Source organism: Bicyclus anynana, chromosome 14, assembly GCF_947172395.1.
Source record: "Bicyclus anynana chromosome 14, ilBicAnyn1.1, whole genome shotgun sequence".
NCBI lineage: Eukaryota > Metazoa > Arthropoda > Insecta > Lepidoptera > Nymphalidae > Bicyclus > Bicyclus anynana.
The window spans coordinates 3,938,313-3,952,514 of record NC_069096.1 but is presented as its reverse complement, the minus strand read 5'-3'; the positions used below and the strand labels follow the sequence as shown (position 1 = coordinate 3,952,514).

Genomic DNA, 14,202 nt, shown 5'->3' with positions numbered 1-14,202 from the left:
TTCTTCACATGTTGGCCCTTGACTACAATCTCACCTGATGGTAAGTGATGATGCAATCTAAGATGGAAGCGAGGATGAAAATCCACATCTCTATCGGTTTCTACACAACACCCTACCCGAACGCTAATCGCTTGGCGGTACGCCTTTGTCGGTAAGGTGGTAACTAGCCACGGCCGAAGCCTTCCACCAGCCAGACCTGGAGCAATTAAGAAAACCTCAATCGGCCCAGCCGGGGTTCGAACCCAGGACCTCCGTCTTGTAAATCCAAAGCGCATACCACTGCGTCACGGAGAAGTCCCGATTCTAAAACCTGAACTAAAATTGACAGCGCCTTACACAACTGACAATAAGCGCCGTTAAGACATTAGCGCCGCGTCTACAGGACTTGTTTCGTGGCGCGGAGTATACAAAACTTTGTTTCGACTGTGTGCAATATGTCGCAAACGTGATCATAACGTTTACACACAACCGACATAACATAATATTATGATAATAGACGAGACGAGCGGCGCGTGCGCAGCCCACGCACACATTAGCAAGTATAATGCACACGGATTTACACAGGCGAACCTGATAGCGATACACTAACTTACGCCTTCCCATTATCACTGTTATGGTAATCGCTGTGTGATTTATCGCTGTTCTAATGGAGAGGAAAAAATTCGAATGACATTCTCGTATAATATGGATTAGAATGAAATTCATATTTTATTTACAATACAATAAAATCTATTCATATCACATAATATATAAAATAAGACTTTTATCATTATTCAAATGAGCTTTTTATTTTTTTTAATGATTCTGTTCTCGAATATATTTCAATTAGCAAAAAATATGTTATTTGCATTATTGAATGCGATAATATTAAACAAATTGACTAATAATACTTTCTTACTAAATTTGAAAATAAGTTTTATGAAACAATGTCATAAAATTCGGTAATCTTTATTAAGTGCACATTTTTTTATTATGTAATTCTTTATCTGAGACAATTTTTGCTCCATGCAGTGTATTAATTTTTATTAGAAACTAAATGAATATAGTTTGATCAATATTTTAATAATTTAACTCTCACAAAAATACCTCTCCTCCATCGATATAAATCGTTAGATGGGCCCCGCCATACTAAAGAACGCACAATTTTATGGTATTACCCAAAGACGTGCACACACATCTTATCTTAGTACGTAACAAGCGCATGTTGTGAGTGTATGTAGACTTAAAAAAATATTTACTGTTTTTTTTTCATTTCAACCCCTTAATTATGCCTTCGTGTTCATGTAAAAACATAAGCCACAACATGAATAAAGAGAAATGTGTTACGAGTACGATGACGATGTCAATGTGCGAAACCAATGACAATTCCGTGACGCTTTGAGGCCCATCTAACGATCTACGATCGATGCTCTCCTCTGTTTTACTCGACTGTAAGAAGGTTATAGGTTCAAAACTGCTTGAAGGATCTAGTTATAAAAGATTCAACTCAACGATCAAGTTAAATTGATTGGAATCACGAGTACAAGAATCTGGTGCAAGAATGCAAGGAATACGTCGCAGCTGCCGCAACTAATAGTGCAAAGTACAAAGTATCCACGTATTGAATTCATTTACAATAATCTCAACCAGCTCGTTATCTGTTCTACAATACCGTTTTACTATGTAAATGATTTCAGCTACATTATTTCCGACAGGCTGTATTAATAAGTCGGTAAGGTCGTATGGTAATGCGGCCCCGTCCTAGCCCAGAGTTCATTAGACTGGACTCATGGTATTTAAACTAAGTGCCTACAAGGTATTAACATGGAGACATTGTTTTGCTTATAATTAAATCTGATAACTTGAAACTTGGGCTTTGCTGGCTTAATACCTATAATTACGTGTGCTGAATAAGTACCTACATCTACATCATCATATCAGCCAATGACTGCAGGATATAGGTTTATTGTAGGGACTTCTAAACATCACGATCCTGAGCCGCATGCATCAAGCGAATCCCTGCGACTTGCTTGATATCGTCAGACCCCTTGGTGGAAGGTCGACCAACGCTGCGCTTTTTTGTGCAGGGTCGCCATTCCAGCACCTTGGGACCCTAACGTCCATCGGCTCTTCGAACTATGTGCCCCACCCATTGCCACTTCAGTGACTCGATGAGCTTCGGTCGCTGAAGAACCAAAATAGGTTCTTCTGCGGATTGATTCTTTTTTTCAAAACCAAGTTGCATTTTTGCTGGAAGGGTTATCTAAGATTTTATTAAATAAAATCTCCAATCTCCAATTTATAATATTTGCCTACGTTATGAATTTCATTTCATTTCAAATTCATAAAATCTTACTTCAAATATGTTTCAATTCAACACAAATCAATCGTATACAAAAAGGATGTCAATTACTTCACTACGTAGACATGTAATGGAATAATTTTCAACCTTACTCTTTATCGTAACGAGGGTCCAATATGTAAATGTCGAGTCGTGACGATATTGGTCCATTTTCCGTCACTAACTTGACAACCTACAACCAATGATCGAGAATGCTTCGGTCACGAAAACACTTAATATTTTCGTTAAATGACATAAAATAAATGTACTCGAAATGCATACTCACGGCACGAATGCAGAAATGCGAGTGTACCAGTAGATGTTTTCGCTTGTCTTTGCATATTTTCGGGTGTCGGCTTTTCGTACTTCGACAAAGAGTTCGCGCTTCACCTAGGAGTACATTCAGGACTGTTACAGATATAATAACACATCGAGAAACAAAGTGTGAAACATTGTGAGAGTGGAGGAACATGTTTTCACGTTGTGCGATTCTACATCGTGAATTTGCACGTGAGTGTTAGAGGTACCATAATAGGTACAAACCGACACCCGCTTCGTCGTTCTAATGGAATTCGGATTATATATAGCTTTTTCCTTAAGTTCGATTTATTTGTTGAAGCTATTTATTCCAAAAAAAAAATTCTTTCTCTCTCTTTTTTTACCGCTCCGTTTCAGCTGTTGATGTACAGGAATGCTGGTAATACTGTGGGCGTACACAAAAATGCTGAAAATCACCAAACACTTTTGCTGAAATTACACAGAGAACTCATGCCCATCATAATGCGAAGAAAGCTTGGCTTCTTTGAGCACATGCAGAGAGGAGTCCAGTTTTGCGTCCATAACTAGTATTGGAAGGGAAGATATTAGGTGAAAGAGCACCCGGTCGCCAAAGACCGGTAATAGACCGGTAATAAGAAGAGGTAATAATTAGATGATATAGTGGACTGGGTTTGCCTATCCGCAGCCTAAAGAAGCGGCTAAAACTAGGCTCTTCACACGTTGCAAAAAAAAACAAAAAAAAAATTGACCGCCAAACTTCTATTCGAAGTTGTGATGATTCAACTGTTGCTAATATTTATGTACAATGTACATTGGTCAAACTCGGTCCTTCACTTGTACATTATATCGATGTACAACCAATAAATATGTTTACGTAATGTACAGGAAACACTACTTTTTAGTAGTGTGCGCCATTAATGTTTTAATTATTATGGCGCCAAGTGACATTTACAACGCTAACCCGTTCCAACAACGCATTGCGGTGCTGGTACTGTTAAAAGATTTATTGAAATTAGAGTTCCGTGCGAGTTTTAATTGGACTGTTTATAATTCATCGATCAAAAATAAAGACATCTTTCAAACAACAAAAACATTTAAAAACAAACGTAACATCACAACTGTGTTACCTAGGGGTCAGTATGAAGGCGGTGCCAAGTAGGTAATTCAGGCCGAAGAAGATTTTTTTGTAGAACGTAACCAATATTTTCTTTCCCCACGACTCAATTATAAATACTACTAAGAGTTGGCAACACAATAGTCTAACGGCAGGGAATCGAACCCATGCACTTTTGGCTCAAATCTAATATAACCGTGGAGTTGTTAAGGATCTAGTCTTATGGGACAGGACTCAATGCTGAAATGAAGGCTTTAATTCCCGATAAACTATTGTCATACCCTCTCCTTGATTTTATTATAATTTTTTCGACTATCTAATGCGAAATAGATGCGAGATTAACCAAGCGTTTTCCTCCTAGCATAGACGAAAAAAAGCGAGACTGTAATTCACGTCAAAATGTTACTCTCCCAAAATGTCAAAGTCCCACCAATGTAATTTTATACCTATTTATTGCGATTGTAAATGCTATCTAGCTATACATTACCCCATAATCCGTAGAAAGAGCAGAGTCATTGTGCAATAATGGTTATACGAAAGTGACTGGATCCTAATCCTATTTGCATTGTGCATGCTCCGCTGTCAGACCGACTCCAGAACAAATCCCGCCATGTCATCCCAGCCTTGATTTACGGGTCCCGCAAATCTGTTTAATATTAATGCGAGCTAAAGCGTGTAATTTAATTTACGTCTCCGCAGAAATGTACACTTGTCATGATTGTTGGTGATAGTTATGGCCGGTCAAAGTTGTGAGGGCAAACATTTAATGCTCTTACAAATATCCTGTTTCTCCTGTGCTCTGGACAATTTGTAATTGGCTATTTGACAGTTATAACGATAAAATATGCAATGTGTTGGTTATGATAACTTATACGTAAACTACTAATATAGAATATTTTATTTGAATTAAAATAAATCATTGTATTTTAGTTCAAGATCATTTAGAGTAAGAACGTCTGTTTGTTGATTAAAATGAGAATTATAGCTGAACCTTGTCACGTGACCAGCTGGTTCCGGTTTTAAGTTAATGGGTGAAAAGATGATTTTGAAAAAAAAATTGAGAGGTAAACCTAATTGAATTTTAGAATATTTGTATTTAGAAGAGTAGAATAGAATTTAAAATTTTAAATAGAGGAAATTAATACTGTGAATGACACATGAGCTACAAGGTAAGGTAGATTGGCTTGTTCCGATTACTAAAATTAAAGTATTGAGATTCAGTCTCTACTGTTTCCATATATTAAGGTATTAGGTACTTGTACAAATTCTTTGCAGTAAGAGGAGCTTTTCGAACCCAAACAGAGCACTCAGTCATGAGCTTGTTCATTCAACGCGGCGTGAATCTTACAAGCTTACGTATAACCTGAGTCGTGGGAAGCCGCCTTTATAAACACGAAAAAAATCCAGTCACCGCGAAGTCGTGCATCGAGCGCGGAAGTATGGAAATGCACCTGCCAGTCGCCACTCACGCCACCCACCGCGCTGATAAACGGGCGCACTTAACTAACGCGCACCCGTGTGTTGCACCCGTGTACACCCGTGCACCCGTGCACCCGTGCACCCGCTACCGTATGATTGAACGTTTGTGACTGGCCCAGACGAGCACTTAGATCGAATACGCTTTAGCTAGATAAATGGAATGCGAATTAGAGGGTACGTTAAAGTTTCGCCCGACAGCTAAATAAACACTTCATTGATTAAACGCACCGTTTTTCCTTAATGTGCTCCATAGATTCTGCTTCATAGAGCCCTAAATCTCGAACGTTAGTCTATAATGCTGTTTTGAAGGCCTGCCATTAAGTTAATTGTATGGCGAGTGATGACCTGATTTCAAAAATTACTCTTTTGTTTCTAATTTGACGATTAATAATCTGCGCCTTCGTTATTATGTTTTTTTTTTTGATTTTCTATCTAATCAATGGGCCTGACCATCGCAGGTTCTTTATGTGTCAACGGAATCGTTTTGCAACACTATGAAATTAAAAAAAAAACTAATTAATTAATCGTTCAACAACGTCTATTTTAGTTTCATTCATTTGACTATTACTTAGAAAAAAAGAAGAAAAAGCTTAACGTATATAGCCCGGGCCGCCCAAAGACCTCGTAATCAGAAGCCACATACATGTCTATACCAATATTATAAAGCTGAAGAGTTTGTTTGTTTGATTGAACTCGCTAATCTCAGGAACTACTTTCGATTTGAAAAATTTTATCAGTGTTAGATAGCCCATATATCCAGGAAGGCTATAGGCTATATGTTGTCCCCATTTTCCTACGGGAACGGGAACCACGCGGGTAAAACCGCGCGGCGTCAGCTAGTGAATTATACCTGAATAGCACCATGCGGGCCACACGACCGGCGTCTCGGCGTCCAGGTCTCGGCGCAATGAAGCCAGCATCAGAGACGCGCCGCATGGGCACTCACATCGCCCTCCCTACGAACAAGCACTAAGTAAGACAATAGGACCACAGACACAGACTGGAGTTTGAAGAAAGATTAAACGTAAGGGGTTATGATGTACGATTTTTTGACATTTTGACAGTTGTTTGATACTAGGACATTATGTTCAAAAGCTATTTACCGGGTTGCTTAATTATACGTTGTTAAATTATAAATAATTATCTATGAATATTAGATATATGTTGTATTTTTTTTTTTACTGAACCAAAACTTTCCATTTCAAAATAACCTACGAACGACTTTTTAATTTTAAAAATTATGTTCCTTTACTATCTACAGAATAAAAATTTGTACACTGACAGATTAGTTTGTTTGGTTTGATTGGAGGGCTCAAATCTTTAACATGACATGAAAATTTTATACTTTTTCACCAAAAACAATGTAAAAAATCAATATAAATCTTTACATTTGTAATAAAAAATATGCTGGATCTATGTTACAATATTCATATCAAAATTATTCTTATAATTGTGTAGTGTTTTAAGTAATCGCTACTACCTTAACAACTATAGTGCGACTTGTTAAAAATAGTACATCATAAACCCTCTGTTGATACCAATTTTCTGATACCAAGTAACTATTTTGAAGTTCCTTTTCTAGAAAATACGATTGTAACACAAGCTATGGAAAAAGACAGGAAAAGAAAAACACAACACATAAAAAAATCCCAAAATCTACTTACACTGAATTCGGTCCAAGTTCAATCAAATTCCAATGCGCACAATCACTGAACCGCGACAAGACAATAAAAATAAATAATTAAAAATATCTTTACAGAAATAAGTATTTCCGTCTCGCTTAGACGAATGCAAAAACTAATCCCGTCGAAGGGAGACGCTTTAGACCACGTAGCTTATAGCAATGTGTAGGACCACTGGGCCTCCAAAAACACGAATATATTTCCGTGTGTTATCTATATAACAAAGGATACTATTTTTTGTATGGTTTTACCTATCATGTCAAATTATATTTCTCCTATAGGTATAGAATACTAAACCACATGACTCGGATAGCAGCTTATAGGTTCCGGGTAATATAACATAGTGAGTGTTATTTAACATACAGATCGTAACAGAGCTAAGCAATCATAACATGATCTTAGATTGGTGCAGTGTCAAATCTACAAATCCCGTCTCCTGTAAGGAGGTAGGCGTTTGCACCAATTAAAAATAGACTTATACCAATTATTTTATAAATATAATAAAACACAATAAATATAATAAACGGTTTATTCCACTTTCGTCAAGTCCAAGAGTTAGCCGTGTTACTTGTTGGGCGACTTAGAAAAACTCGATTCGGAAACGATTGTAATGTTTTTTTTTTCACCATTTCAAAATACGAGTAATATCTCGATTTTTCTTTGAGACGACAGGTAGTGGGTGAGGATAATCGGAGCTGCGGTGGAGCCGTAACAATCGATATTTTACGGTTCAGATCAGATGCGGTGAGTACGCTGAGGTTATTACACTATTGTGTTATTATTAGAAACCTACTTCTGAAAATCTTACAACGTTAAATATCTGGGTGATCAAGCTTCGTTCGGTGCTTTGGTTTGCAGTGCCGTATCTAAAGAGAGCAAGCCTTGTAAGAGAAACGGCCTGTAGCCAAGAGATTCTCTTTTTACATACGCTATATTTTATCTCCGTATACCTATGGGAACTGCCCTCTAGCCACGTTTCATGTCAATCAATTTTCTTTCTACGATCGCTAACGCTTCGAAAACTAGAAAGATGTATGGGCATGATATTTGCTATCGACAGGTCACGTGATCAAGATCTGTCATTTCCATACGTTATTCTAGTTTGCGAAGCGTCAGCGATTGTAGAAAGAGAATTGACGTGCCACTTGGCTAGAGGGGCAGGTACCACGCGAAGTCTGCTAGTGTCTTAAAATAACTGATTGCCATACATTCCTATAAATAAAAACTTATAGTGTCTATATAACTTTTTGAAGCAAAATAAAAAAAAAAACAATCTCTGATACGAGGTTATCACTGCTAATAACAAACGAATAAATGGTTATACAAGCTACAAATCAATTATTTAAATACAAATGCCATAGTTATATTTCACTGTGCTCAATAACAATATAATTCAAATGAAATGTGTGGACAACCTTTCAATCAATACGAATTAAAAATAAGAATAGGCGCGGAGCTAATGTTTTTAATGATTAAGAATTACGATCAATTCATTTCCGCATTCCTTTCCAAGGCATTGTTCAAACGTAGACTAAGATACGGTGAACTGTTTGATGTAAGGTTTTATACTCGCTTGACCAAGTGTTAAGATTTTTTTATGCTTCAGTGTCATACATTTTTAGAACATTTATTTTTAAATGTTATAGTCATGAAAGAAAATAATCATTTTACACATTTTTTTTCCAAATCATAATATGTATAATCTCATCATCATCATCCATCATCATCATCATCACCATCAAACCATATTCGGCTCCCTGCTGAGCGCGAGTCTCCTCTCAGAATGAGTGGGGTTAAGCCAATAGTCCACCTCGCTGGCCCAATGTGGATTGACATTATTCACACACGTAGAGAGTTATGAAACTTCTCAAGTATGCAGTTTTCCTCACGATGTTTATCCTTCACCGTTTGTGTCACTAGATATTTAATTTCTCAAAATGCACATAACTGAAAAGTTGCATTCCCCAGACCGGACTCGAACCTACACCCTCCGGAATGTATAATACATAAATCTACATATTTGATCTAATCTGTAATATTTAACAAAAATCTGATCTTGACAAATCTTAGTTATTGCAGCACTGAAAATACTGATTGAGGGTAGAAAAAAATACAAAGTATAATTTAACAGCCCTACTGTTTTTTAAATAAATAAAATAGTATGGTACAATGGGGTTAAGTTCCCCTTACATCTATAATTTTTTAGATATTTGTGAGCTAAAGCTCTCAAGGGGTTTCTTTCATGCTTGAACATGGAATACACTGTCACCAGCTCTTCGCCTACACTTCTAATTTACCCACTAGAGCACGCGCGGGACCCGCGGGCGACGGGCGTTCTGACCGCGCCAGGTGTCGTGGTCGTGCGCTTGACATCCGCTTAACTCGGCTGCACTCATGCTAGTCTAGGAGCAAGTGAATAAGCAACCTGAATTACAAAGGCGATCTCAGCATCGAATCTCTTCTGCTTTATTGGATCAATTGGGATAAGGAAGCCTAAACAAAGGCGATTTTCTTTCAATTTTACGTTAGAACTTTCGAGGTCAATTAAAAATACATAGTTTACTTTAACGTATTTCTCGCCATCGTTTTATTTTTCATATTACCAGCCAATTTTATATGACCTACTAAAGAGACCCTCTAGTGTTGGTGATTGGAGGTGGAGGTCAGACTTGCTCGACTAAGGCGGATTAGGGGGCTTAACATTTGATTATGTAACGGTCATTATCTCACTTTAATGATAATAATTAATTGCTTTAAAAGTGTTTAAACTATAGATAGCAAGAACCACAGAGTGTGTGTGCGTGAAAAATTTCAACTTTTAGATCAAGAATTGTTGAAGCCAAAAAAATTGATGCAAGTTACGTGGATGTCAATCTTGTAAAACCTTGTAAAACAAGGTACTCATCGTAAACTCTGTGAATAACTCAGCCAACTTACATGTCTGCGGGAGCTTTTGAAAATTGACTCTTAAATATATAAACCAACACCATCTCCTAGACTATAAATTGCGGGCAATCCAATTTTTTCTGCTGGTCCATTAGCGGGCAGACACACGCGAGGCGACGTACCGAACACTTCTTCAGTGTGTTTTTAATTTCGCCGACAGTTACGTTGTCACGAGAGTCACGACCAAATTGCCTTTTTAGTTTCTACCATTATAATACGTGCGTACTTAGATGGGGGCCACTTTGTTAAATTACCAGAACTCTGGGTGACCGACTAAGTTAATTTTTATTCCTTCAACTACGTAGAAAGTTGTAGTTTGAGAGTGTACTTATCGCCGTTTAATAAACAAAATTAAGAAAAAAATAGTCGCTTTTTAGGGAACTCGCGCTATCGGCCACGCCCTCGGCCAGTGGCCGCTACGACCAGATAATGAAACCAAATAAATATCTAATGAAACCAAAACAGATGAACTAACGAAACGTGCGCCTGTAGTGTAGTCACGACTGGTCATTGCGACCGAGACATGAGTGTTTTTTATTATTATTATTACTATTATTTACAAATTAAACCTTGACTACAATCTCAACTGATGGTAAGTGATGATGCAGTCTAAGATGGAAGTGGGATAATTTGTTAGTAGAAGGATGAAAATCCACACCCCTTTTGGTTTCTACACGACATCGTACCGGAACTCTAAATCGCTTGGCGATACGTCTTTGTCGGTAGGGTGGTAACTAACCGCGGCCGAAGCCTTCAGCTAGACCTGGACCAATTAAGAAAATCTCAATCGGCCCAGCCGGGGATCGAACCCAAGACCTCCGTTCTGTAAATCCACCGCGCATAACACTGCACCACGGAGGCCGTCAAAAGTGTTGCGCGGATACAGTAAAAATTGCAACAATTAGTCGCTTTGCGACGGGTCCTGTTTGTGGTCGCACATCCGGAAGCCCAACCGTAGTTATTGTGACAACAGCCAAAGAGTAGTCATGGTCGTGGCTAGGTGCCCTAACGTGTTGTTCTTAATGAATAAACGAAATTTTACTTTGAATATGCTATATAGGGTACGACAAATGCTGAGTATGGAACCGTTTCTAATATCATTCCGTCACCACCGTGAAGCAATTGAGGCACTAAACATTACTAATATTAATTCAGTGTAGACGACTGCTTTAACTAGGGTAGGCTGTACAAATAGTACAAAATGAAAAATTGCACCTCCAATACATGATACATGAATCCTCAGGGTATGCATAAAATACGGAATACCAAACTATTGCAAATGGATTTGGTTAATCATAAACTGCAAGTCCATCAAGTGCTCTAGTATTATAAACGTTCGTAATAGAAACATCGTCAGAGTTATAGTGGTATAAAAAGCAAGATCACTGTACCGCCATGTGTAGAAAGCGGTGCCAATTACTCGCTACCGAGTAGTGCGGACCACCTCGGCCGATGGAAATCGTGCTCCGGGACTAATTAGATGACTTTACTATACGATTAGATACTATTGGGAGTTCTGCTAAAGCGACAGATTTTTAGGATGAACTTTTTTTTATTCTTTACCAGCGGACGTCCGCGACTTTGTCCGCGTGGAATTTAGTTTTTCACAAATCCCTCGGGAACCATGGATTTTTCCGGGATAAAAAGTAGCCTATGTGTTAATCCATGCTATAATATATCTCAATACCAAATTTCAGCTAATTCGGTTAAGTAACAAAAAAAAAAAAAGAGTAACAAACATTCATATCATTAAAATCATCAGTTTTCGCAAATCTCGGGAAACCATAGGTTTTTTCGGGATAAAAGCCAAAAAATCCAGAGTAAAATCCATTTCCATTCCAAATTTTAGCCAAATCCAAACATCGTTTTTCGCGTTTATAATAATAGTACATCGTTTTTCGCGTTTATAATATTAGTACGATATTAGTAGGAAGTAAGATAGGACAAGTTAGCCCTTGACTACAATCTCACCTGATGATAAGTGATTAAATCTAAGACGGAAGCGGGCTAACTTGTTAGGAGAAGGATGAAAATCCACACCCTTTTCGGTAAATCGTAAACGCGAAATCGTACTGGAATGCTAAATTGCTTGGTTTTTTGTCAGTAGGGTGGTAACTAGCCAGGAGCAATTAAGAAAACCTTATCTTGAAAAATGGCTCAGTCCAAAAACTGAGCCAGCCCTCTTGCTTGGCAGGGCAGGCAACTAGCCGCGTTAAATACCCAATTCGGAGAATTTTATTTTATTTTGTTATCCTTGACGATAAAAAGACATACTGTCATGTCTGAAGAACAGCTCAACAAACTTAAACGTCTTCAGAATGTGTATTACAATTTGGATTCATCTTCTGTTTAGGCAAGTTTGATTACATATCAGAACATTGTTTATGAACATTCCTTTTTTTTGGAGTCGGTTAAAAACTAAGGGTGATTGTAAGCATGCATAAAGTTGATCGCCCTTACTTATAGTGCGAGCATTTTGGGAGTTTATGTCCTAACTAGCGGACGCCCGCGACTTCTTGTCAAATTAAACTTTTTACAAATCACGCGGAATTTTCCCATGATTTTTCCATGAATTTTCCCGGAAAAAAACTAGCCTATTTATTAATCAAGTGTATCACCATAACAAATTTCATCCAAATCGTTACAGTAGTTTCGGTGTGAATGAGTAACAAACATAGACACACACTTACACACACACACACAAAACATTCGTACTTCGTATTACTATAGTGTGATTAGTGTGATGTCAGAACAGGTAATACATATACAAGTTATGCTCGCAGTTATAGTAAACGACTATAAATAATAACAATTTTCCATTACAATTTAATTGAATAGGTTCCATTTCAACTTGTTATAATTTACTCGCTTGTCAAACAAGTTAAATCTAGAAAATGTTATTAATTTGCAGAAATAATTAATAGCCACTAGAGTTCCGATTTCAAAGAAAAGAAGTCCGTAATGAGATTCCTTAGAAAATTCTAATGAAAATAAATAAAACTTTCTCGATCGATTTATATAGACATTTAGAATGCCGTCCGTACTACATGTGCATTGAGTGCCACGTATCAAATAGGAGAGAAGACGTATTTTCATTAAACTGTCTGTGAGTAAATGACAAAATTGGTTAGTTACATAGGTACCTACAATACAAAATATGTTATAAATAAATTTCATTTTTAATAAAACCGAGGTAGCGCAATGAAAACAATGAATAACAATAGTATGTACCTAGTCGTATTGAAGAGCCAAAATAACTCGAATCTTTTATTAAGCCTTTTATAAGCATTTTTTAAGCTTAAAAAAGGCTTAATAAAAAGAAGCTAAACGAGATATTATAATAATACAATTCTAGAATAGGGATGATGACTAGGTTTGAATATACAGATTTTTATGATACATTTGGGTAAATAAGGTCAATGGTAACTAATTTATACATAAAAAGCAAAGATTGACTGGATATTTGCAAAATAAATAAGATTATAAAATTTCAAAATCTACTAAAATCTTTTATCGTAATTTTATTAAATCGTATTGAAAATTCATACAGTTTTATCTTCCTTACATTTTTTCAATAAATAAACTATAAACATAAACCCACAAATAACAAAGATATATAGTAATTTTGTTTGACCGCCCATACAAATCTAACGATCATTAAGGACCTACGACGTCATTAAATCGTACCACTTTGTATGGGGACGCGCCCATATGCCGCGGCAGCGCCGCAAATCTGATCCTTTAAATCCCTGTAGCTCCAAAAGTAATGATCGCAGATACCCTGTTACTTTTACAAAATTGCTTTACTATTTGCATACTTCTAATTTATATACAATTTAAAAAACTTAATGTGTATCTGCTAATTTATTAAACTATTTAGATAAATAATATCTTGGTTCAGACTATATTTCTCCAAAGCAACTCCCCACTTACAGAGGCATTGCTCTTTGGGACCATAGTAACATATCCATAGGCTCGCTCTGCGCTAAATTAAGTATTCAATTTGCGAGTGTCAAGTAGTTGCGGTGAACTTTTACTTATGAGGTCGTTGTACCAATCTAAACACTTCAATACATTGCAGATTAAACTTGTAGAAAGTGACACATGCTACAATGAGTGAACAAAATAAGAGAAGATATTATTAGCGACTTTAAAAAGGAGTTTCAGTTTTTACATGACTTTCAACTATCCAAGTAATATTTTTATATTATTTTATTTATCTATTAGATACTGTCGTTCTGTAATTCCACATTTTAAAAATACCTTTTGAAGTATCGCTTGTTTCTCATTGTAAGTATACGTAGGGTGGTGCTTATAGTTACTGCACAGAATGCAATTCGATATTATCTTTATTAATTCGATATAGACATAAGATCATCGAT

At 36.8% G+C, this 14,202-nt stretch overlaps 1 protein-coding gene across 1 annotated transcript in view; it reads right to left on the bottom strand.

Annotated features, from left to right (window-relative positions):
- LOC112048204 (uncharacterized) overlaps positions 1-14,202 on the bottom strand; it is a 231,820-nt gene that overhangs the window by 160,642 nt on the left and 56,976 nt on the right. The window contains exon 2 of the mRNA XM_052885452.1: positions 6,043-6,148. Within this exon, the coding sequence (XP_052741412.1) occupies positions 6,043-6,112 (70 nt within the window). The 5' untranslated portion in view covers positions 6,113-6,148. The remainder of the gene's footprint in view (positions 1-6,042; positions 6,149-14,202) is intronic.